This window comes from Myripristis murdjan, chromosome 22 (assembly GCF_902150065.1).
Source record: "Myripristis murdjan chromosome 22, fMyrMur1.1, whole genome shotgun sequence".
NCBI classification, from domain to species: Eukaryota; Metazoa; Chordata; class Actinopteri; order Holocentriformes; family Holocentridae; genus Myripristis; species Myripristis murdjan.
This window is the reverse complement of record NC_044001.1, coordinates 4,834,941-4,854,915: the sequence shown is the minus strand read 5'-3', so window position 1 is coordinate 4,854,915 and position 19,975 is coordinate 4,834,941. Positions and strand designations below refer to the sequence as shown.

The window sequence follows — 19,975 nt, the reverse complement described above, 5'->3', positions numbered from 1 at the left end:
TTTTTTTTTCTTTCTTTCTTTAGAATGGCCCCCATACGCTGCCGTACCCCTGCCTGCTAAAACCGCTTGTAACATTAAAAATGGCGATGTTTGTTGGCAGCGTAGCGCAGATGTACAGCTCATGTGCACCGCCTGAGTGAACGCACTGCATGCAGCCGGACAGTGAAGCTCTCAGTGGGCTGCGCAGCCTCCAGCTCCACTTCCCCTGAAAACAACACCACGTGTGTGCAGAATGAATGGGAGCCTGTCAGTGCTATCCACATACAGACAGAGATACAACATCGGCAAATGCAGCTTTTTTTTGGTCCGTCGACTGTATTTGATCTTTATTTTATCGCATTAGCTGCACGACGCCACTGGTAGAGAAGGTAAGGCTGGACACAGAGTTCAGTAGCTGTCTCACGGTTTTTATTAGGCGAACGTAGGCTAGCTTGGTTTGCTAACGAACATTAGCATTAGCCGAGCAGGTGGTCAAAAATCAAGCGTAAACTCGCTAACATTAACGTAGTCGAGTCCCCCGGGTTGTCTGTCGGATTTGCACCGTCACCTTGCCGTACACTGAAGTTTACAATGAATGACGTTGCCCAACTAGACTAAAACAAACCACACGTTGCGTTGACGTTAGCTTGCCCTGCTAGCTAACTCTGGTACACTTCAAAGTCAGTCGAGTTCCTCCAACAGAAAATCCAACTCCAGCGTTATTTTAAATAACTCTAAAACAAATACCAGTAACAGTTACAGTAGGCCATCTACCTTACTTCCACCTCACTTACACTTTCTCCAGGTTTTCTGCCATAGTTGTGTCGTTTTCCTTGGAGGCAGTAGAATAAAGCAGTCCTCCTGTCGGTAAACTAACGCTAGCTAACTGAAATGTCCGTTAGGCTTCAGTTTTAAACCATAACATTCGGTGCGCGTGCTGACAGCCTCATATAGAATGTACGGTTTAAAATATAATAACGGACAGGTTCGTCACACTGTGATTGGTCGCTAGTTCCCATGGTGGTAAGGGTCCTGCCGCCATTTTGGCTCAGTGACAGCACAGTGACAGCTTGTAAAGTTGTTATTCCTGCCTGTCTGACTGTCAGGGTTGCCAGGTCTGTGAGACAAAAGGAGCCAAACAGCAACTCAAAACCAGCCCAAAACCCGCCCAATCTGGTATAAAAAGGGCCCAAAAATCAGCCCAATACCAGAACTCAAAATATGCCCATAAAAATCCATATATGCAGCTTTTAAAGTCTAACAGCATTGCTATAATTGCAAAATGCACTATAATATCTATAAAATAACACCATAAACATTAAAGGCAATTTCCTGAAACAGTTCTTTCACCTATTTAATTTACAGTATATCAGAACTTAAAATATAATATGGGATACCTTACTTCAGCTGAGTGGTGCTGATGATGTGATTGGTCATGTGCTGAGTGGCCTCACACAGCATTGGCATATTATTTGTCTGTGGAGCAGGTGACATATGTGGATAGTTTATATGCTGATCTGGCCCGGAGTCAGTTTGACAGGATTTGGGTATAAACATTGGTCATTCAAAATATGAATCTTTATTCATGTCTGCCCAAGCCCAACCCGCGGACAAAATTTGTTACCCGCGGCAACACTTAAAAAGTAGCCCAATTTGGCGGGAAAAAACGCGGACTTGGCAACCCTGCTGACTGTGTAAAACAATGCAGACCGCCTGTGAGTGAAACATACTGTGTTTGACAGTAGGGTGAAACGATATATCGTTATCGTGTCGTTATCTCGATGTGCACCTTCGAGATATTGATATCGCAAAAGGCAAAGATCTGGATGATATCACATTTAGGCTTAAGGTTAGCCCAAGGCAGTGATCGGTCTGTTCTGATCAATAAAATACTTTGTGAAGTCACTGCATTTTCTATGTCCTTTTGGTATGCTGCTTTTTGAAGAATATTTAATTTTCGCTGTTGCTACACTTAAAATTTCAAATAAGTGAACCCATAGTCATATCGTATATCATATCGCTATCGAAATGTTTGGCATAAATATCGAGGTATGACATTTTTTCCATATCATGCCGTCTTATTGGACAGGTGGGTCTCCTGTTTGTTGATAATAGATGTTTTGGTGTGATTCTTTATATAGCACCTTTCCTGCAAACACGCAGCCCAAACTGCTTCACATAACCGGATTGAAAGAACAGAGACAGACAACAATAAAAATTAAGCAAGACTAAAAATTAATATTCAACACTACAAAATGTTACAAACAAATAAACACGAGTCAGTAAAATAAAAATAAATGTGAAGACCAATGACTAAACTGAAAAAATAAGGCTGTAACATTACTCCAAAATAAAAGCCAGGTTGAAAATACAGGTGAGCTTGCCATTCTGATATTCAGGGGCAGTGTGTTGCACAGTTTAGGGGCATAAAATGAAATAAAATCTCTGCTGTATGGAGGAACAAGGTCATTTAAAGCCTCATAAACAAGTAAAAGAACTAAAAAATCAGTTCTAAAAGACACAAGGACCCTGTGCAAGGTCTTAAGCAGTGGGGTAACGTGATTCCTTTTTCTTTGATTTTAGTCAGGATTCTGGCCAGCTGAAGTTTTCGTATAGACTGTTCAGAGAAATAAGAGCTGCAACCTCCCTCTAATAACCATTATGTCGGAAGACTGACCTATTTTCGCTGCTCTCTTTTAGTCCCTTGCGGTCGCAGAGCTGCCGCCACCAGTCATGAGTTTTGTGGAGTATTCCGAGTTCATTCAGGACGGGGACGTTGCCATCGTCTACCTGGGCCACGACTCCATGATGCCAGTCAAGGTGCAGCAGGGCGCCCAGACGCAGACGCGCTACGGGGTCATCCGCCACTCCACAGACCTGATAGGCCAGCGGTACGGGTCGAAGGTCACCTGCAGCAAAGGCGGCTGGGTGCACGTGCTGCACCCGACGCCTGAGCTGTGGACGGTCAACCTGCCGCACCGCACGCAGATCCTCTACACCACCGACATCGCCAACATCACCATGATGCTGGAGCTGAAGCCCGGCTCCATCGTCTGCGAGTCAGGTGAGACTCACTGCAGGCTAGGGCTGAGACAATACACTTATCTCCTGTTTCAGTGCCATCACAATACTTGGGTGCCGAGTCGATATGTATTGTGATTCTATAAGTATTACTGTGCAAAATTACAATTTATTTTTACTTTTGTTTTTTCAAATACCCCGCAGATTGTTAATGTAAAGTTTCATGAGGTTGTGATTATCTTAAGGGTCTAGTTCTTAAAAATGGTATCCTTACAGTGAAATGGCTGCTATGGGGGCTATCATCATCACGCATGAATCAAATGTGGCTCACTGAATCCACAAGAGTCTCAGCTTTCCAGTCAAAGCCAACTGATGCAACTCCAAGACTGTTTAGGCCCCAGTCTGCACACACACACCATTTTACAACAGGCCACAAGAACACATGTGGACTGCAGGGTTTGTGGCCCAAACTGCATGGGATTAGCAGAAGGTGGGCATGTCTGCAGAGGAGAGAGCCGTGGCTGCCCAGAGAACCCATTTTCATTCAGAGATCTGGAGGTCAGAGGTCAAGGGACCCCGCTGGAAACGGCCATGCCAGATTTTCTCTCGCCAAAACTTAACCTAACAGCAATAATTAGCCCCCTTTTCGACAACCCAGCATGACAAAATCGGTCCTTAGGTTGTCTAGTTTCACATAATACTAATATCTTTAGATTGATTCAGTGCATTGCATAATTTGCAGTTGAAAAAAGGTAATAAATCCCAATATATTGCAATACATGTTATCACAATAATGCATATTGCAGAAGGTTTAAAATCGCTCTTCTATTGTATCGTGACTTAAGTATCCTGATAATATCGTGTCTTTGGGCCTCTGGTGATTCCCACCCCTATTTGTTATTCAAACACATCTTAATTCATGTCATTTTTTTCCGGCATTTAATTATTCTCTTGCAGTTAATTTGAATGTTTTATGGAAACACAGCAAGTGTAAAGAAGTTCCTGGGATAATGTTGATATTTGCTGACTTTTGACTTTTTTTCCAGCTGTCTGAGTTTCCACAACCTCTTCTTCTGATCTCCCTTTCTCATTTGCCTTGAGCTCCACCCTCTTCCATCCCATTAATTGCAATGACTCAGAGCTTATAGATGTGTTATAGTGGTGTGTGTGTGTGCGTGTGTGTGTGGGTTGGGGGGTCCATGCCGCAGTGCTTCATCATGTTAAAGTGCTGTGCTGTTGTGCAGCTCTGCCTCTCACATTATTGATGGAACTTGGGGAAAGTGTGTGTGTGTGTGTGTGTGTGTTTGTGTTTGTGTGTGTGTGTGTGTGTTTGAGAGCTAGAGCTAGAGAGGGAGGGGGAGAGGGAGAGGTGCGGTCCCCATTTGACATATGAGTGTATTAGGAAATCTGTTAAGTCAGCAGTGCGCGCGCACACACACACACATACATATATCAGCTCAATGGATAGGGCTGCAGCGTCTGCATTGGTGTCACATTGCCTTGGCCCATTTTTATGCAGATGTAATACTCTAGTGTGAGTGTGTGTGTGTGTGTGTATGTGTGTGCGCACATCAGAGGAAATCCCCCACACTCGACAGATACCAAGCCAGAGCAGTATCGGTTTGAATAGCCGATTAAACGCTCGGTTTATCAAATTACACCTTGAACGTCGCGTTTTATCAGACACATCCCAGCACTGAATGTGATTAATTATCTGCTGATTGGTGCTAAGCAGAGGTTGTGCAGTGCAGCGGTGACTCGCGACGTTCAGTCTCTGATAGGCTGTAACCGGCCTGTGGAGCCCTGCGGGGAGAGGGAGTGTGACTTTGTCGGCGAGCTGTGTAAACACGCCGCGATTACAGGTGATAATTGTGTGTGGCTGTTCCGACTCGGTCATGCTCAGGAGTCACCTTGCACACAGGTGGTTCTGGAAAACACCCGCAAGATTATGTTTGTTGTTTCTCTTCCCCTCCTCCCTCCACCTGTACCAGTCCTTCAGAGGAGTTGGACCAATATTCCAGTTTGCAGTATATCAAGCCGATATTACGCTTTTATTAGCAATGGCAGAATAAAGGCCACTCACTATTGTCCCATGCCAATATGATGGAGGTGTTTCCCTGACACCTGCCAAGTTTGTTTAACTTGAAGATTTTTATTTAATTTTTATTTATTCCCTTTATTTCTCAGGCACAGTGCATATTAATGAACATTACTGTAATTATGCCAGAGTTAGACACACCTTGATGGTCACATGCTGACAAGCAGTCATACCTGGAGTTTGATCGGAAAATTAGAATGACAATATTTTAAACTCCTTTTATGTTGGCGAGATACAGCATCACCTCAGAATTATGCTGGAGAGTAAGTGGGATTAGCAAAGATTGGTGACCATCCCTATATTTTTTGTGATTGTCCCAAGGATTTTTAGTTATTGTCGTTGTCCAACAATGGAGGGAAAGGTAAAAAAAAAAAAAAAAAATGTGTATTTGATGAAATGCATAACAGCCAAAGTATCCGTAATACTACTTGGCTTTTTTTTTTTTTTTTTTTTCAAAGCTCCAGAGTTTCCTAACGGGAAAGAAGTGTATAGTCAAACATATGGGTGATTACATATTGGTCAAAATAAGGTAATTAGGTGCCTACATCAGTAATGCCTATAAGAACAGAACGCAGTTAAGATAGAATGATACGCTGCTTCCATTTCATGTTTAAACAATTGCATATGGAAATTAAGGAGAAGAGCAAAAAAAAAAAAAAAATGCCAGCATCAGTCTCGGGGCTAGTTTTCATCTGGAGTCCCTACCCAGGTGTGAAGTTGGTCGCGTAAACAATAAAAACAATAGCTATGAAGTGTCAAATACAGGGAAAGCAAAATTCAGATGTTGAGATGTTTGAGACCGTCTGTCTCTGCCTTCATTTCCCCCCTCCACATTTTCCCAGATGTCTTTAAAGAGATATAAATCAGCTTGTCTGACCGCTGAGGCTTTTATCCAGGCTGCAGGCTCCAGACTTGCCCTGCCGCTGGTCGAGGCAGAGAAGCAAGTTGGAGAGCAGAAGGCCGGGATGACATGTAGAACATTTCAGGAGCCAGATTCACGTTCTGTCTTCGTCCCTCATCTTCCTCTTGTGGCTCTATCTCTTCTTCTCCTCGTCCAGCAGCCGCTCACTGACTTTACTTCTTGTTCTGTGGGCAGATTAGAAACACCTATGAGTCATCTGTTGCCCTGACTATTTTGCATCAAGCAGAGCCGGCAGTAAGGCTGCACGTAAAGCCTCATGTCGATGGCAAGGCTGCTGCAAATGAATGGCTCTCCAGTGGTTGAGAGGCTGCAGCGAGCCTGTTGCTTTGGACCGCTATAGTGCCACTCAGGTCTTTAGTTTTTAGCCTTTTGTCTATACAAACTCAGCTAGTTGTCTTGGTGGTGATTTTTGTGAAAGGCCCCGTTGCACCATGGCAATGTTGGCAAGTTAAACCCTCTTCAAATCGATTTAACACGGCCTTGTGATACCAGACAGTTGTTCCTAGCATTGGCACTGACCTGCTTGTAATTTATCCCAAGTTACAGACGCACTTAAATCAGCCGATTTCATTGCATTGGATCCATACACATTCGCTAGGTTGGAAAATGCACTTCCTCGTATTCTTTATGTGAAAATGATCACAGATGATTACTGATGAACAAGGTGGATTTAAACTTGGATAGAGTCTCCTACCAGCTGCATACTAGTGATTCAAACTCCAGCCTGTATTTATGTATTAGAATTGCACTTGAAAAAAGTTGAAGGTGAGGCGGGCAGCCCCCTGGCGTGGAGCCTCCTGCAGGCTGATGGACTGTTTGTGAGGAGTGATTTAGTCTCTGGACTCGCCCGGGACTCTCACAGGGCTGAGCTGAGGCTGGGCGGCCATTTCCTGTCAACAGTAAACTCTCCTTCACGGTCGAGAATCAATCTCTCTTTCCCTCCCTCCCTCTCTCTCTCTCCCTCTCGGCATGCTGGACGAATAATTGATTTCTTTCTCCTCCTCTCCTTTCTTTCTCTCTCTGCCTCCTTCAAACTTCTCTCTCCCTGGGATCCTGTCTGTAATTTCTCTCTCTCTCTTTCTCTCTCTCTCTCTCTCTCTCTCTCTTTCTCTCTCTCTCTCAATGAGCTCTTGTAACCATTGAAGAGGAGGGCAGCTCTGGTGGGAAATCGCTGTCTTCAGTGGCACAGTTTGTGCAGCTTTCAGACACTTGGCCTGAAACGCCGTTGGCAGGGCAAACAGAGGACCTGGATCAGACCAAGTTATTATAGTTTTGCATTTTTTATTTTTACTTTGTTTTGACTTTTTGTTTTCAATTTCAGCTTAGTTTTAATTAGATTTGAAACCAGGGTTGCTAGTTATTTTTATTTTTATTTTATTTTATTATTTTTTATTTATTTATTTTTTGAAAATGCTTAGTTCTAGTTTAGTTTTTATTAGATTCAGTGTTAGTTTTAGTCTTTTTTTTTTTTTACATAATATTGGGTATTTGGCAGAGGCGAGATTCAGAAAGGCCAGAAAAAGTATTGTGTAGTAAAAACTCAAAACATACTATTTTAAAGAGATGTTTTCACTTAGAACAGATGAGTAACCAAAATAACTGACAGAGAGGAAAAGTAAAGACATTTTCTCTTTAATTTTAGTTAGATTTGTGAACACACAATACAGTTTCAATTAGTTATGGTTTTTATCGTAAAGTCTCTTTCCTTTTTATTTCAGTTAACGAATATGTTTTTTCACATCTAATTTTTGTTATTTCATTAGGTTTTGTTAGCAGTAATAACCTTGCTGCAGACAGTGTGTTTCTCAAAGCAGTGGCATGTCATTCACCCCCAAACACACACACACACACACACACACACACACACACACACACCAGGATAGATAAGATTTAGTACCAGGGCCCCATGTGGGAAGGGTTTGGGTTTTTTATTCACAAACTTCTTAGTGAAATGTTTCACAGCTGCTGCTAAAATACATCCACAGTCTCTCCATTCATTTCAGTTTCCAGGCTCACAGACCCTGTGACGGCCATCCGGTCACACAGCGCGGCACTTGAGCGAGTCAAAGTGCCGCTGTGGGGTAAACATTGTGCCCTTTGTCGCCACTCGAACAAAGGCAGCAGTGACGCAACGTCAGGAGGGAGAGGAGGAGGACGGGACCCGCTCGCTCGTAGCGTGTTCCCGACACTTCATTCCACACGCTTGCATCACTCTTTCACAAACTGTACATTAGTGGGCATTGTTTACGGCGGGGAGATCAGCGGAGCTCTGCAGAGCTGCTGTAAAATCCCACTGAGAGATGCAGGGTCCACTTAAAAAAGGCAGAACGCACAGCTGAAGAAGAAATCAGTGTGAAAATATGAGTGTGTACTGTAACAGCTGTGCTCTTCATTCAGTGTAAATTCTGAGCTCTTCTCTTATGCTTCACATCCCACGGGTTTAATCTGAATTTGGGAAATCTGCCTTTACTTTTTCTGCACCAAACACAAGGAATTATCTACAGCACATCTTCAGTATAAACTCTCACAACCCCTGGACAAAATTCAAGACTATGATCTCAAACCACCTCACTTCCGTGTGCCACTTTACTGAGAATTGTTCTCTTTTGAATCGTTTAATTTTATGTTTCTCTGCATCTCGACATCATTGCAAATGAAGGAAACCTCAATGATTTCTGAGGGTTAAATAAAGGCTTGATTGAATGAATGAAAACAGGTTTTTTTAGTGTGTACAGACTAGTCACTTACAGGAAGCTAACTGGGATCACCCATGTGTTTACAGTTAGTTGTTTGCTCCGGTGCTTAATGCTGACATTTCTATGTAATCTTAAACGATATGTCGCCAAGCCTGGTAGTTCAGTGTAGACTGGTACATATTTAAATGAAATAAAGAACCATAATATGCTGATGTGAACTAGCAAGGCTTCTGGGCAATGTGAGACTATTCAGCTAACAAGTGTGCTGGATGACTGATGATATGTTTTCAAAAATAAAATGTGGTTACACAAGATTTATTGATTTATTGACCTGTCTGTGAACCTTATACTATGTTTTGTTCAATGTGAGGTCACATTCTCAGTCGGTAGGTTATAATTACAGCCTGTGTATGATGTAGTGGTCCAGCTGTGGAAAAAACAAGAGACACAGACACAAGTTTTATGTATAATACTAGTTAGTGTATGCTACCATGTTGATGCCACTGTGTTGACTTTACATCGCTGCCTCTGAGAGACCTCAGGACTGAGAAAGGCACGAAAAGGGTTTCAAACTTGAAAATCTGTTGCATTTTTTCCCCTAATTTCCAATGTTCTAACATTTCTTGAACGCGTCGTCACAGCATCTCTAAGCTGATCAGTCGACTCCCTCGCTCGGACCCGTGCGACCTGCTTGATGTGCTCTGTGTGTTTGCTCGCAGGCACCGGCAGCGGCTCTCTGTCCCACGCCATCCTGCGCACCATCGCGCCCACGGGCCACCTGCACACGGTGGAGTTCCACCAGCAGCGGGCGGAGAAGGTGGCCGAGGAGTTCAGGGAGCACCGGGTGGCTCACCTGGTCACCGTCAGGAACCAGGACGTGTGCAAGGAGGGCTTCGGCGTGACGGGCGTGGCTGACGCCGTCTTCCTGGACATCCCGTGCCCCTGGGAGGCGGTGGGACACGCCAAGGCTGCTATGAAGAAGCAAGGTAGGATTGTGGTTATTGCAATATTGTGAAATATTGTGAAATAACGTTACTGTGGCCTTTTCCTTGTTTTACAGTGAAGTGACGCACTTTTCTGAACTTATTTGCCTGTTGTTGCTGAGCAGAATGAACAGTGTTTTCCTCATATCCACATTAGTATTTATGGATTACTCCTTAATTAGTAATAATGATGATTGCAGATTTTCCCAAAAATTCTTGTGTAAACTTCTCATGAAAACACTAAAATACTCTCCCCAAAATATTGTGACATTATTAGTATCCAGGTATTCGGTCTAAAATACTTTGAAATTTCATTTTGTTAAAATCACGTCGTCCTAACTTCAGCTGATATGGGTTGTTGAGGACCGATACTGAGTTTTGATTTTTATTACAGAATGTCCTCACAAGGAAACAAAGATGAAGAAATGATCAGTGTGTTAATGTTTTATTAGCGTCCAACAGCCTCTGATAATGTAATAACATGTCAAAATGATTATAATGACCCTTTAAATCTGTTAAAAAAACGCACCAAAACATGTAATACTAATGATTTCACTAATAATGTAATAACTCCTAAGAAAGAGGACTGTCTTAACGCCAGATAACGTAGTCATGTGATGTAACTTGTTGACAGATTTTAACTCGTTCTTTTCAGAAGTAATAAAATTATCCAGTTATTACTGTAACCGCTTTATGAAGGTCACACAGTTCAGGTTGCAATACTGAACAATGCAATACAGGAAGGACTTAACTGTGGAGGTTGTGAAATGAAGATCAGTGGAGTGTTTTGGTGAGTGTGTGTGTGTGTGTGTGTGTGTGTGTGTGTGTGTGTGTGTGTGTGTGTGTGTGTGTGTGTGTGTGTGTGTGTGTGTGTGTGTGTGTGTGTGTGTGTGTGTGTGTGTGTGTGTGTGTGATTTCCTCACAGACTCAGTAATGTATGTGTGTTTATATTTTCACATGGTGTGGTGTCAGAGAAACAGTTAGTTCCACATGACGATGACTTTTCTCTGACTCGTCCCAGCAGCACAGGGGAGAAAATGACTTGTCAGTCCAGTTACCAACACACACACACACACCCACACACCCACACACACACACACACAGACGTCCCATAATGATCCATCAATCCTGGTCAGCTGAGCTCTCGTCAACTTTGCCCTTGCGTGTCTGTGTGTGTGTGTGTGTGTGTGTGTGTTGCTCTGTTTGTCCCTGGTCTCGGGGACACAGGATAATTAATGTGGGGGAATGATGGGGCAGAAAGCACGCTGTGGTTTCCATGGCAACCGGGACCCACAGTGCCCTGGGGAGGCAAGTCTGGACAGGTTGGTCGTTCACTGGTCGTGGTCGTCAGAGGTCATCGCAGTATGTGTGTGTGTGTGTGTGTGTGTTTGCGGATAACGGTTACGTATGTTTTAGTCAGAGCACCAAGCAACCAAACCTGCAGTCGCCCCAAAACAGCTACAGATTCTTCCAGCCCATTTGTTTTAAAGGGAGTCACGACTGTGAGCCCTGCAGGTGGGGATGATGCAGGTCAGACTCGGATCAGGCGCCAGCTAACTTCATAGAAACACCTGAAAAAGGCGAGTCTGTGTCGTCTTCGAGTAGACTTGCAGCACAGTTTGCCAGGAGTGAGAACATAATGATGCCAACTATTTCTGTTGACAAGTAGTCGGCAACTCCTTGAGGCTTGGACCAAACAATCTCAGGCTTTCAGCGGTTTCGGAAAATATAAAACAGCATGACAGTGGGCTGATAGTCGCCTGTAAGGAGGGAGAAGCAGGTTTATGACCAAAAACCAAAAACCTGGACATGCACTGAATCAGCCGATGACCTGCCCCTGAGAAAAAGCTCTTGACCTGAGCCGCTTCAGTGGAGCTGCTCGCTGGGCTGCGCTCAGGTGTGCATTCATGAATGAGAATGAAAGTGCATTGCTTTCTCTGCGAACCCGCTCTGTGACATGAACATTAAGAGCGTTTATTTTTTCCCCCTTTTGGCCAGAAATGCGAGGATCAGATTGGGCAGCAGATACGAGCCAGCCTCTGTTCTTGATCTTTTTTTAACTTCTGTTTATCTCAGCCAGACTCTTGGCTGAGCGTTCACAATGTTTTTCAGCAACAGCCTGCTTCACATTCACGCAGTTACACATACACACACACACATTTTCATACCTGGGAGCTGCTCGGTACAACAGTCCTCTGCTGCTGGCCAAAGGGGCAGTTTGACCAGGGAAAGGAGAGCATTTCTCATTTGTTTTCCCCTCGCAGATTTCCCCAGCAGCGGCTCAAGCTTCTCTAACCTCTGTGCCAGCGCCTTACCAACATGGTTGATCATGACCAAGGACACCAGCTGATTTTTGTGAATTAGCACACTTTCAAAAAGACGAGCCAAACCAATCCGCTGCAGTCGTGTCAGCTTGGAACAGAAACCAGCAGAGTTTCTGTGCTCATGATATGTGGTTATGGACAAGTTTTGGAATTTAATGGGCAAAATAAGTTTAGAAACACTGACAATAGCACATGTTTGACGGCCACTACGCCATAGGGATGTCATAAGAATCAGTGTTGAGGTGTCACGTTTTTGAAAGCAAAGCGGCTGGTCCACTCCAAAATTAGACCGCTCAATTCATTACTGAACTATAAATAATGTCTTTGTAGAATAGCAAAGACTCGGGCAACTTATCTTGTGTTTTTACAGCCTTAGCAGTACCAACACTGCATAATACTTCACAGCAACCAATCAACATGGCTGGTGCAACTCTGCAAGTGGAAAAAGCCACATCTGGATGTACGACAGCATTGTTACAAATGTTGCAAATGTTTTCATTGTGCTTTTAATATGAAAGGAGGAAATAGCACCAATTTGTCGAAGCGCCTCAAAGATCGACGTCCTGATTAATTTTTAAAATAAAGGCGTGTGAGCTGAATGGCGTTTCTGTTTGTGCCGTATTGAATAATGGTAATGACAGAGGAGAAATTTCACTGGCGTCCATCAATTACCAAACTCCCTGCGGCGCTCTGTGCTGCCGCCTCCCGCAAACTTTATCACTTTGACATGCGTTCGCCCTGCCAAACAGCCGCTGAGTCATCACCCAGCGCGCTGACCGCCTCACTCGGCACCGCTCCGATGGTCGGGATCAATGCACTTTACGAGCAGGAGTCTGAAAGCCTGAGTGCACGGTGTGTGAGTGTGTGTGTGTGTGTGTGTGTGTGTGTGTGTGTGTGTGTGTGCGTGTGTGATTAAAAAGCAAGACCCAATATGAAGTGGAATGTGAGCCGAGCAGGAGCGAGGATGCTGCTCGGCTCGCCGCTCCCACCTCCGCTCCCTCCTCTCCCTTTTATGGTGCCATTGCAACATATTCCTCTGAGCTGCTGACCCCTTCCCCTGCATGCACACACACACACACACACACACACACACACACACACAGATAAATACAAGCGTGCAGCCAGATCTCCCATTGTAGAAGCAGTCCCATGACCATACAGGGTTATGCTTATCCAGGGAGAGGTTGTGTGTCTCCATAAGGAAAGACTTGAATTACTCCACTTCCTCATGTTCACTGTTGCTACAAAATTCACCCGGCACTTTCATTACAGTACCCAGAAAATGTCTTTCTTGCAGACTTATCAGACACAGCCACAGTTCACCACCATCATTATTGTGTATTTTTCCCACCATGTCCCTTTTCTCTGCCTGCAAGAAAGAATTTGCACATTTTCCCAGTCTGCAGTTCAGTCTTATCACATCAAGTTTTGCTGAGAAACGCTTCGCTGCAGTGGGCAGAAAGTAAGGCAAGGGGCAGTGGGAATTGCTTTTTTTTTTTTCGCTCCACGTTGTAATTCTTGTAATTTTTTGGCGTGCAGCCTGGCCCTCTATTTAGAGGAGCTGCTCTCTGAGAAGAAGATCCTGGCAGGGCCTTTCCTCCGAGACTCATGAACACAAACAGTACAAAAAAAGAGCCACGGCGATAACCTTCAAGTTCAAGAATCACACAGATTTCAGTTCATGTGCACCTCCTGAATATTACAATGTACGTGTGATCACAGAGAGCAGAGTTAAGTTTGAGTCAGAAATGGATGTTTGAGGTTTTTCATCAGCGGTTGAGACGTTCTTGTATAATCATCAGGCCGGCCCCTCCCTGTGTGTTAGCGCTGGTTTCCAAGAGACCACAGAGACTGTTTATGTCTGTCCAGGGAGAGAATACTGGTCCTGTTTGCCAAAGGAACGACTGCAATCTGAAACATCTGACTTTCCTATAGTATTTGCTGCACACAACGGCCTCTTCAGCGCGGCTGCCCTCTCTGGACGTGATATAGCTCCTCATTTCTCTGGCTGTCACATTAATTTTCAGCTCTACAGCATGAAGGCATGTAAAGTGTACAGGAGTGTAAACACCCCGCCCGCAGTGGACGTCTCTTGTCCACATTAACACAGTAAAATACATAAATAGTTTATCTTTTCTCAATTTTTTGATAGATTTGGTGTGAATAAAAATTATCTTTTTTTCTGGGAATTTTCTTGTAACTTTTTACTAATTTCTCTCAAATTTTCAGTTCATTTCTTGCTTATTTGTTCATCACCAACAATGATCAGACATTTAAATATATAATTTTATAATTATAAATATAGTTTTGTATAGTTTATAATTTAAAAAGTATTTTAGCTAATTTTCTATTTTTTTTTTTTTTTTTTTTTTTTTTTTTTTAAACTAATGTGGTAGTTTGTAATTTTCCCCATCTTTTTGAAAGAATTCAAGTGATTTTTGTGCATTTCTCTAAGGGTTAATAGGGCCTCTGTCCTCCACTAATCCTGAGACAGGCACTGCAGCATTTTCTTAAAATTTTCAGTTTTAAGTAAAATTATATAAGGTGTTCAACTGCTCTGCAGGTCAGTGGGTCTTCTTAAAAAAAAGTTATTACCAAACCAGTTGGGTAGCACTAGAGAACAGTTGCTAGAATTGGTTTTGTAACTAATAAAAGTTTTGATGTCTTCATTTATTTATTTGTTTTAACATTTGTGATTTTACTCCCCAGTGAAACCACAAAAACATTAATCTTCCAAAGCAGCAGTGCAGCTGTAATTTACATTTTTGTGCAGAGAGTGGGCCTTGTACAGGGGCTGCACTCAGGCCTGGGACGTGTGGAAAAATACAGAACAGGCTTTCAGCAGTATTCACATATGAGTATTAAAAAAATACAATAATAATCACAGGAGAGCTAGGAAAACATCTGGCAGTAACTCAATACGTGCCACTGGGCATTAGCAGTGTCTTATTGTGAAGTGAAGGAAGAGTCAGTGAATGGTAAATGAAGGCTAAATCTACTTTGTCCAAACAGAGGTGTGAGAAAGTGTTGAGTTTTGCCGTGGAGGAGGAAAGCTGTACGTGTGTACCTTCCATAAGGGCAGCTGGACGTGTCGGAGTCACATTCTTTACTCGTCGGGTCAGAGAGTGAAAGTTGTGTTGGCTCGGCGCCCCGGCCTCCCGCTGCGATCACTGCAGGGTTTCATTAAGAGGAGAAACTCGACCGCTGGGCGATTCTCTCTTTATTAGAGCGCCGGCTCTTCCTCTGGTCGTCCACAAAGTGAGACGGACTCAGAGAAAGAGCTGCAGCTGTACTTTTGTCTTCCGATACGCCTGGAAAACACCTCAGGCTGAAAACAGCGTCTTAATGTCACTTGAGCGAGACTGAATTTCTTAATTTCCTTCAGTTTAGAAACCTTTGGCTTGGATTGTGCTGCTTTGTCCATCATTGCTTTGGGTTTCCTAACAGTGGGCCGTGCATGGCGCATTGTGGCCACTCACTCTAATAATCTATCCAGATAAAAATGTGTTGTTGTTTTTTGCAGTGAATCTGTTATTTACAGTAATATTGTTCATGTGAAGCAGTCGTCTTTGATGATTTTTGGAAAATAACGGACGTGCAGGAGCGCCGTGGGTCTGGATGGATTCATGCTTGTTTCTGTGCATAATCCTGTCAAACTTCATGCATGGAAATGGGCGTAATTTTGTAGAGGAAGAAGAGTGTCCTTCATCATCAATCAAGTTTGCAAATGAACATACTTCTGATGCTGTGATCTGTTTCTTATTTGTTGTTTTGAGAAATCGAGATTAACCAAAATGCAGCATGAAGTCCAGACTAAATGAACAATACAAGAAAACTTTAGGTAATAACCTCAGTAATCTGTCTTTTTATGTAACTGGGAGGTACTTCTTGTTTTCTCTTGGAGTCTTCCTCTCGGTTCCTACATTCCAAACGCCACGTTGTTTTCCCAGGCGGCCGAGCGCCTCTCGCTGTATGTTGGCCTGCAGAAAGGAAGGTGAGCAGAGATCTGGGGTTAAGTGGATCTACACTGATCTCGTCCAGAGAAAATCCCTGAGAGTAAACTACACCCAGCGGTGGCTTGGTTCCTCTCTGTCACAGATACACGGTGCAGCTGACGTGTCTCTGTCTTATCAAACCTTTCAACCCTTTAAAAGATTTGACCATTTCACAGCCAACGTCTCCCTCAGCAGATAAGCCTCCATAGTTACAACCAGGCTTGTTAGCAGTTGTCTTCATAGTTCAATTTGAACCTTGACTTTTAGACCACAGTTTGGTTTTTAAAACAAATTCAGAATTTGAGTTCTTTCATTTTAATTTAAACATAAACCACCACTGCAACGCAAAAAGCTTTATGGGGTTTTTGCCTGCATTTTGTGACGGTGCAGCGGAGCAACAGTTGAGTGTTGAGTACGCTACATCACAAATGTGTTCACTGTAATTTCACATCTTGCTGAAAAAAACTCCCTTGCAAGAACTGTGGTGAAAAAATCAATTTTAAGTTTGCACGTGTGATGCATCAAACTCGGAACTGCAGAACCACAAAATCACGACACCGCCAGCAGTCACATCATCAGCAAGCACGTTTTATTTACACGATCACACCGTCTGTTTCCATCTCTCTCTCTCTCTCTCTCTCTCTCTCTCTCTCTCTCTCTCTCTCTCTCTCTGCAGGAGGTCGGGTGTGCTCCTTCTCTCCGTGCATCGAGCAGGTTCAGAGGACGTGCGAGGCTCTGGCGGCGCAGGGCTTCGAGGAGATCAGCACCCTGGAGGTCCTGCTGAGGGTCCACGACGTTCGCACCGTCACCCTGCCGCTGCCCGACTTCGGCCCCGACGCCGCAGGGGAGACCGCGGCTCCGCCCCCCGCCGCCCAAAACCACGCCTCGCTCACCTGCAAGACCACGACCCCGCCCAGGGAGATGGCCGGCCACACGGGCTACCTCACCTTCGCCACCAAACCGCGGACCTAGAGGCCCCAGTGCATCATGGTTTGGTGTCGAGGTCACCACTGACGCCTGAGAAGTCAACAAGATCGTCATTTCCCACGTCCTCACGTTCCATCTCAGAGATCGCCTGTCAATCAAACTGTGTGGGCGTGGCTTGGAGGTCCTCTGCTCTGTCGCTGCTCGTGCTAACTACCCAGCTCTTCTGTTTATTCCAAACAAACTGGAAACATAAAACGAATCACTTCCACGGAAAAGATTTACGTTATCGCTTTTATATCAATCTGTATTAGAGAGCAGCTAAACAGACGATTTATATGAAAGGGAACAGAAGTCCCAGCATTCTCAGAGCCTCTCGCTTCCTTAAATTGATGTATTTTCTGTTGAGACAGGAAGTTGTGACGAGGCTTAAAGCAGAGAGGCAACGTTAAAAGTCAGTTGATTGAATCAGTTGATCAGTACAGGAGGGAAAGGCAGTTTTATTTGATCAGAGACGCATCAGCTGTTCAAATCAGGATGTTTTTATAGGTTGAAAATTTTTGTTTATGCCCACGTAGCTCACCATCACCACCACCAGGTCCTCGACCTTCTGAGATGCTGAAGTCATCGGATTTTGTAACAACAAAAGCAAAAGCTGGTAAATTCTTCGACATTTATTGTGAAATAGGTGACGTTCGAAGTTGGAAAAGGTTGTATCTTTCATTTGATTGTGTCTTTAAAAGGTTCGAGAGGAAGCACAGAAAGCATAAACAGTTTAACTTCGAACATGGCTGCCTGTTATTGTTGAAATATTGTCTTCATCACGTCAAAGTGTGCAGTATATTCGCCTTAATGTCCTGCTGGTGAAGTCTAAGACACATTGACCAGCAGGTTTCTCCGTGCTCAGATAATCTGACGAGTTAACCGAGGAAAGATGACGTGCAGAGATGTTTTTGTGAAACCAGAAGCCTACACACAAAACCTGCTGCCTTTTTAAAAAAAAAAAACTTTGAAACCTAAAAATTTTCTCATCCATTCCCCTCCGTCACAGCTCTGCTTCAGTTTTTCATTTTTTTCTGCTTCTTTATTTGTACCACCGAGGCGGAGGACCCAGTTTATGATGTGCAACACTTTCCAAAGCCGCACACATTAATAATAAAAGTGTGAGGCTCCAGCTGGTGGGCGAGTCTCTGCAGGTCACAGCTGGCAGAGGATTTACACGGCCGCGTTGCATAACCCCACCGCCCCGTCACCCGGCTCCGCTCCGCCGCTCGCATCGAGATCGATACGCTTTAATCACTTGGATTATAGCTGATAACTCCCCTTTTATACTTTTTTTTTTTAATCAAAACTTTGATTTTGGGGATGAAATGTTTTGCTGTTTATTCCTGCGCTCTGTATTAAAGTGAAAGACAATAAAACGTGAGAAAGGATTCTGGTCTTCTTGCTCCAAAAACACTGAAGGTGAACGTTAAGCTCAGCGGCGGCAGGGTGGGAGCTCACAGGTTTAATCCCCTCATCAGCTGATACGAGCTGTCAAAGTGCCCTTGAGCAAGACGCTGATCCCATACCTGCACAAACGGGTTACCTTTCATTTGTAAACTTTTGATATCAAAGTTGTTATTTCATTCCTGCGAGTTTTATTTACAGCTCCAGGCATAAAAACAGATTAAAGATGTATGCAAATGTGAGTCGCCTGCACGTTCAACCCAACTCTTGTCCCCGCTCTCTCCTCGCACTGTGACATGCTTTATGATCCTTTTTTTTTTAAGTATTTATTTATTTAACATGGCCGTCCTCTCCCTGGTGAGCATCTGCACCAAATAAGGCAGAGAAGTGGCTGCAGTTCCAGACGGAGGAGGTTCAGATTTTTCTTTCTCTCTCTCTCAGACACACACACACTCGGAGGTTTCCCATCCCAGATCCGGTTGGCCGAGGAGCTCCGGAAAACCATTACCGCCATGTTTCATCTGGACTCTGTGTCCTCATTCATCAAGAGGTTTTCTTTATATATGATTTTTTTTTTTATTCCAGAGCGTTACTGGAAACCGTTTCCTGACATTCACCATTTAATATTTCATTAATATGGCTGATTATTATCATCCTTAACTTATTATTTTGCCAAGGCCTCGGTGTAGATATGAACTCTGACGTTAAGGCAAAATGCATTTTACTTCATGAACATGTGGGCGAGGGCAATAAGAGGAGAATTGCACCGCAGGAACTGAGACCGCTTTAACCCGGAGCGGCTAATGGGAAACAGAAAAGGAGCAACAGCCGAATGAAAACTACGGCGGCCGATACAGGGAATGAAATTATTACAAACACAATCGTTTATATCAGGTGTTTCACTTCGTCGGTATCTCGCTCATCTGTCAGTGCTGTGACTCCTGACCCGTCGTCGTGGTATTAGTCACATGCCCCCTGCATTTAGCGACAGTGTGTGTGTGTATCAGGGCTGGTTAGCAGAGTAATCCAGGCTTAGCGTGGGTTATAAAAAGCCCAGGGGTGGATTCAGTGTGTGTGTAAGTGTGTGTTAGTCTGTGTGTGTGAGAGAGAGAGAGCGGCCAACTTTCCACGTCGGGGCCAAGTGGGGCCCGTCCAAATCACAGCCTGTGGTCGGAAAATACTCTGCTTTTTATTAAACTGTATTTTAACCATCAATCGTTGCCAAGAAGACAGAATCATCTGGTTCACCATCAGGTTGCACTAATAACGACTAACCAACCTTGAGCAACAGATTTAGACTCTTTAGTATCGAAAACCGAACCGGAGTCTGTCCCGTCGACAGGAGGCAGAGGTGCTATAAATGATTTATTTTGCCGTGAAGTTGGCAGACACTCGTCATGCGAACCCTGCAGTGGAAACAGGGAAGTTTGCTGGTTTATTTTCCCGGAGCAGCAGGGAAAATGTGTCTGAGCGAAGTGACTAACACCCTCCATCCCCTGTAATACTTCCCCGGTGCCCTTGAGCAAGCTGGAGGAAGCAAAGTAGTCGGCTGACATCTTGTTGCTGCATCCTGGAAGCTTCTGC

At 44.0% G+C, this 19,975-nt stretch overlaps 1 protein-coding gene across 2 annotated transcripts; it reads left to right on the top strand.

Moving 5' to 3' along the window:
• The first annotated feature begins 68 nt into the window (after positions 1-68).
• On the top strand, positions 69-18,368 carry trmt61a (tRNA methyltransferase 61A). 2 transcript variants are annotated; one of them, XM_030044213.1, is made up of 4 exons: positions 69-368; positions 2,680-3,043; positions 9,436-9,702; positions 16,692-18,368. In XM_030044213.1, the coding sequence occupies exons 2-4, from the start codon at positions 2,713-2,715 to the stop codon at positions 16,988-16,990; spliced, it is 897 nt and encodes a 298-aa protein (XP_029900073.1). In that variant the 5' UTR covers positions 69-368; positions 2,680-2,712; the 3' UTR covers positions 16,991-18,368. The 2 variants fall into 2 exon arrangements, with proteins under 2 accessions (XP_029900073.1, XP_029900074.1); XM_030044214.1 differs by having other exon boundaries at positions 71-368; positions 16,695-18,368.
• Positions 18,369-19,975: the final 1,607 nt, after the last annotated feature.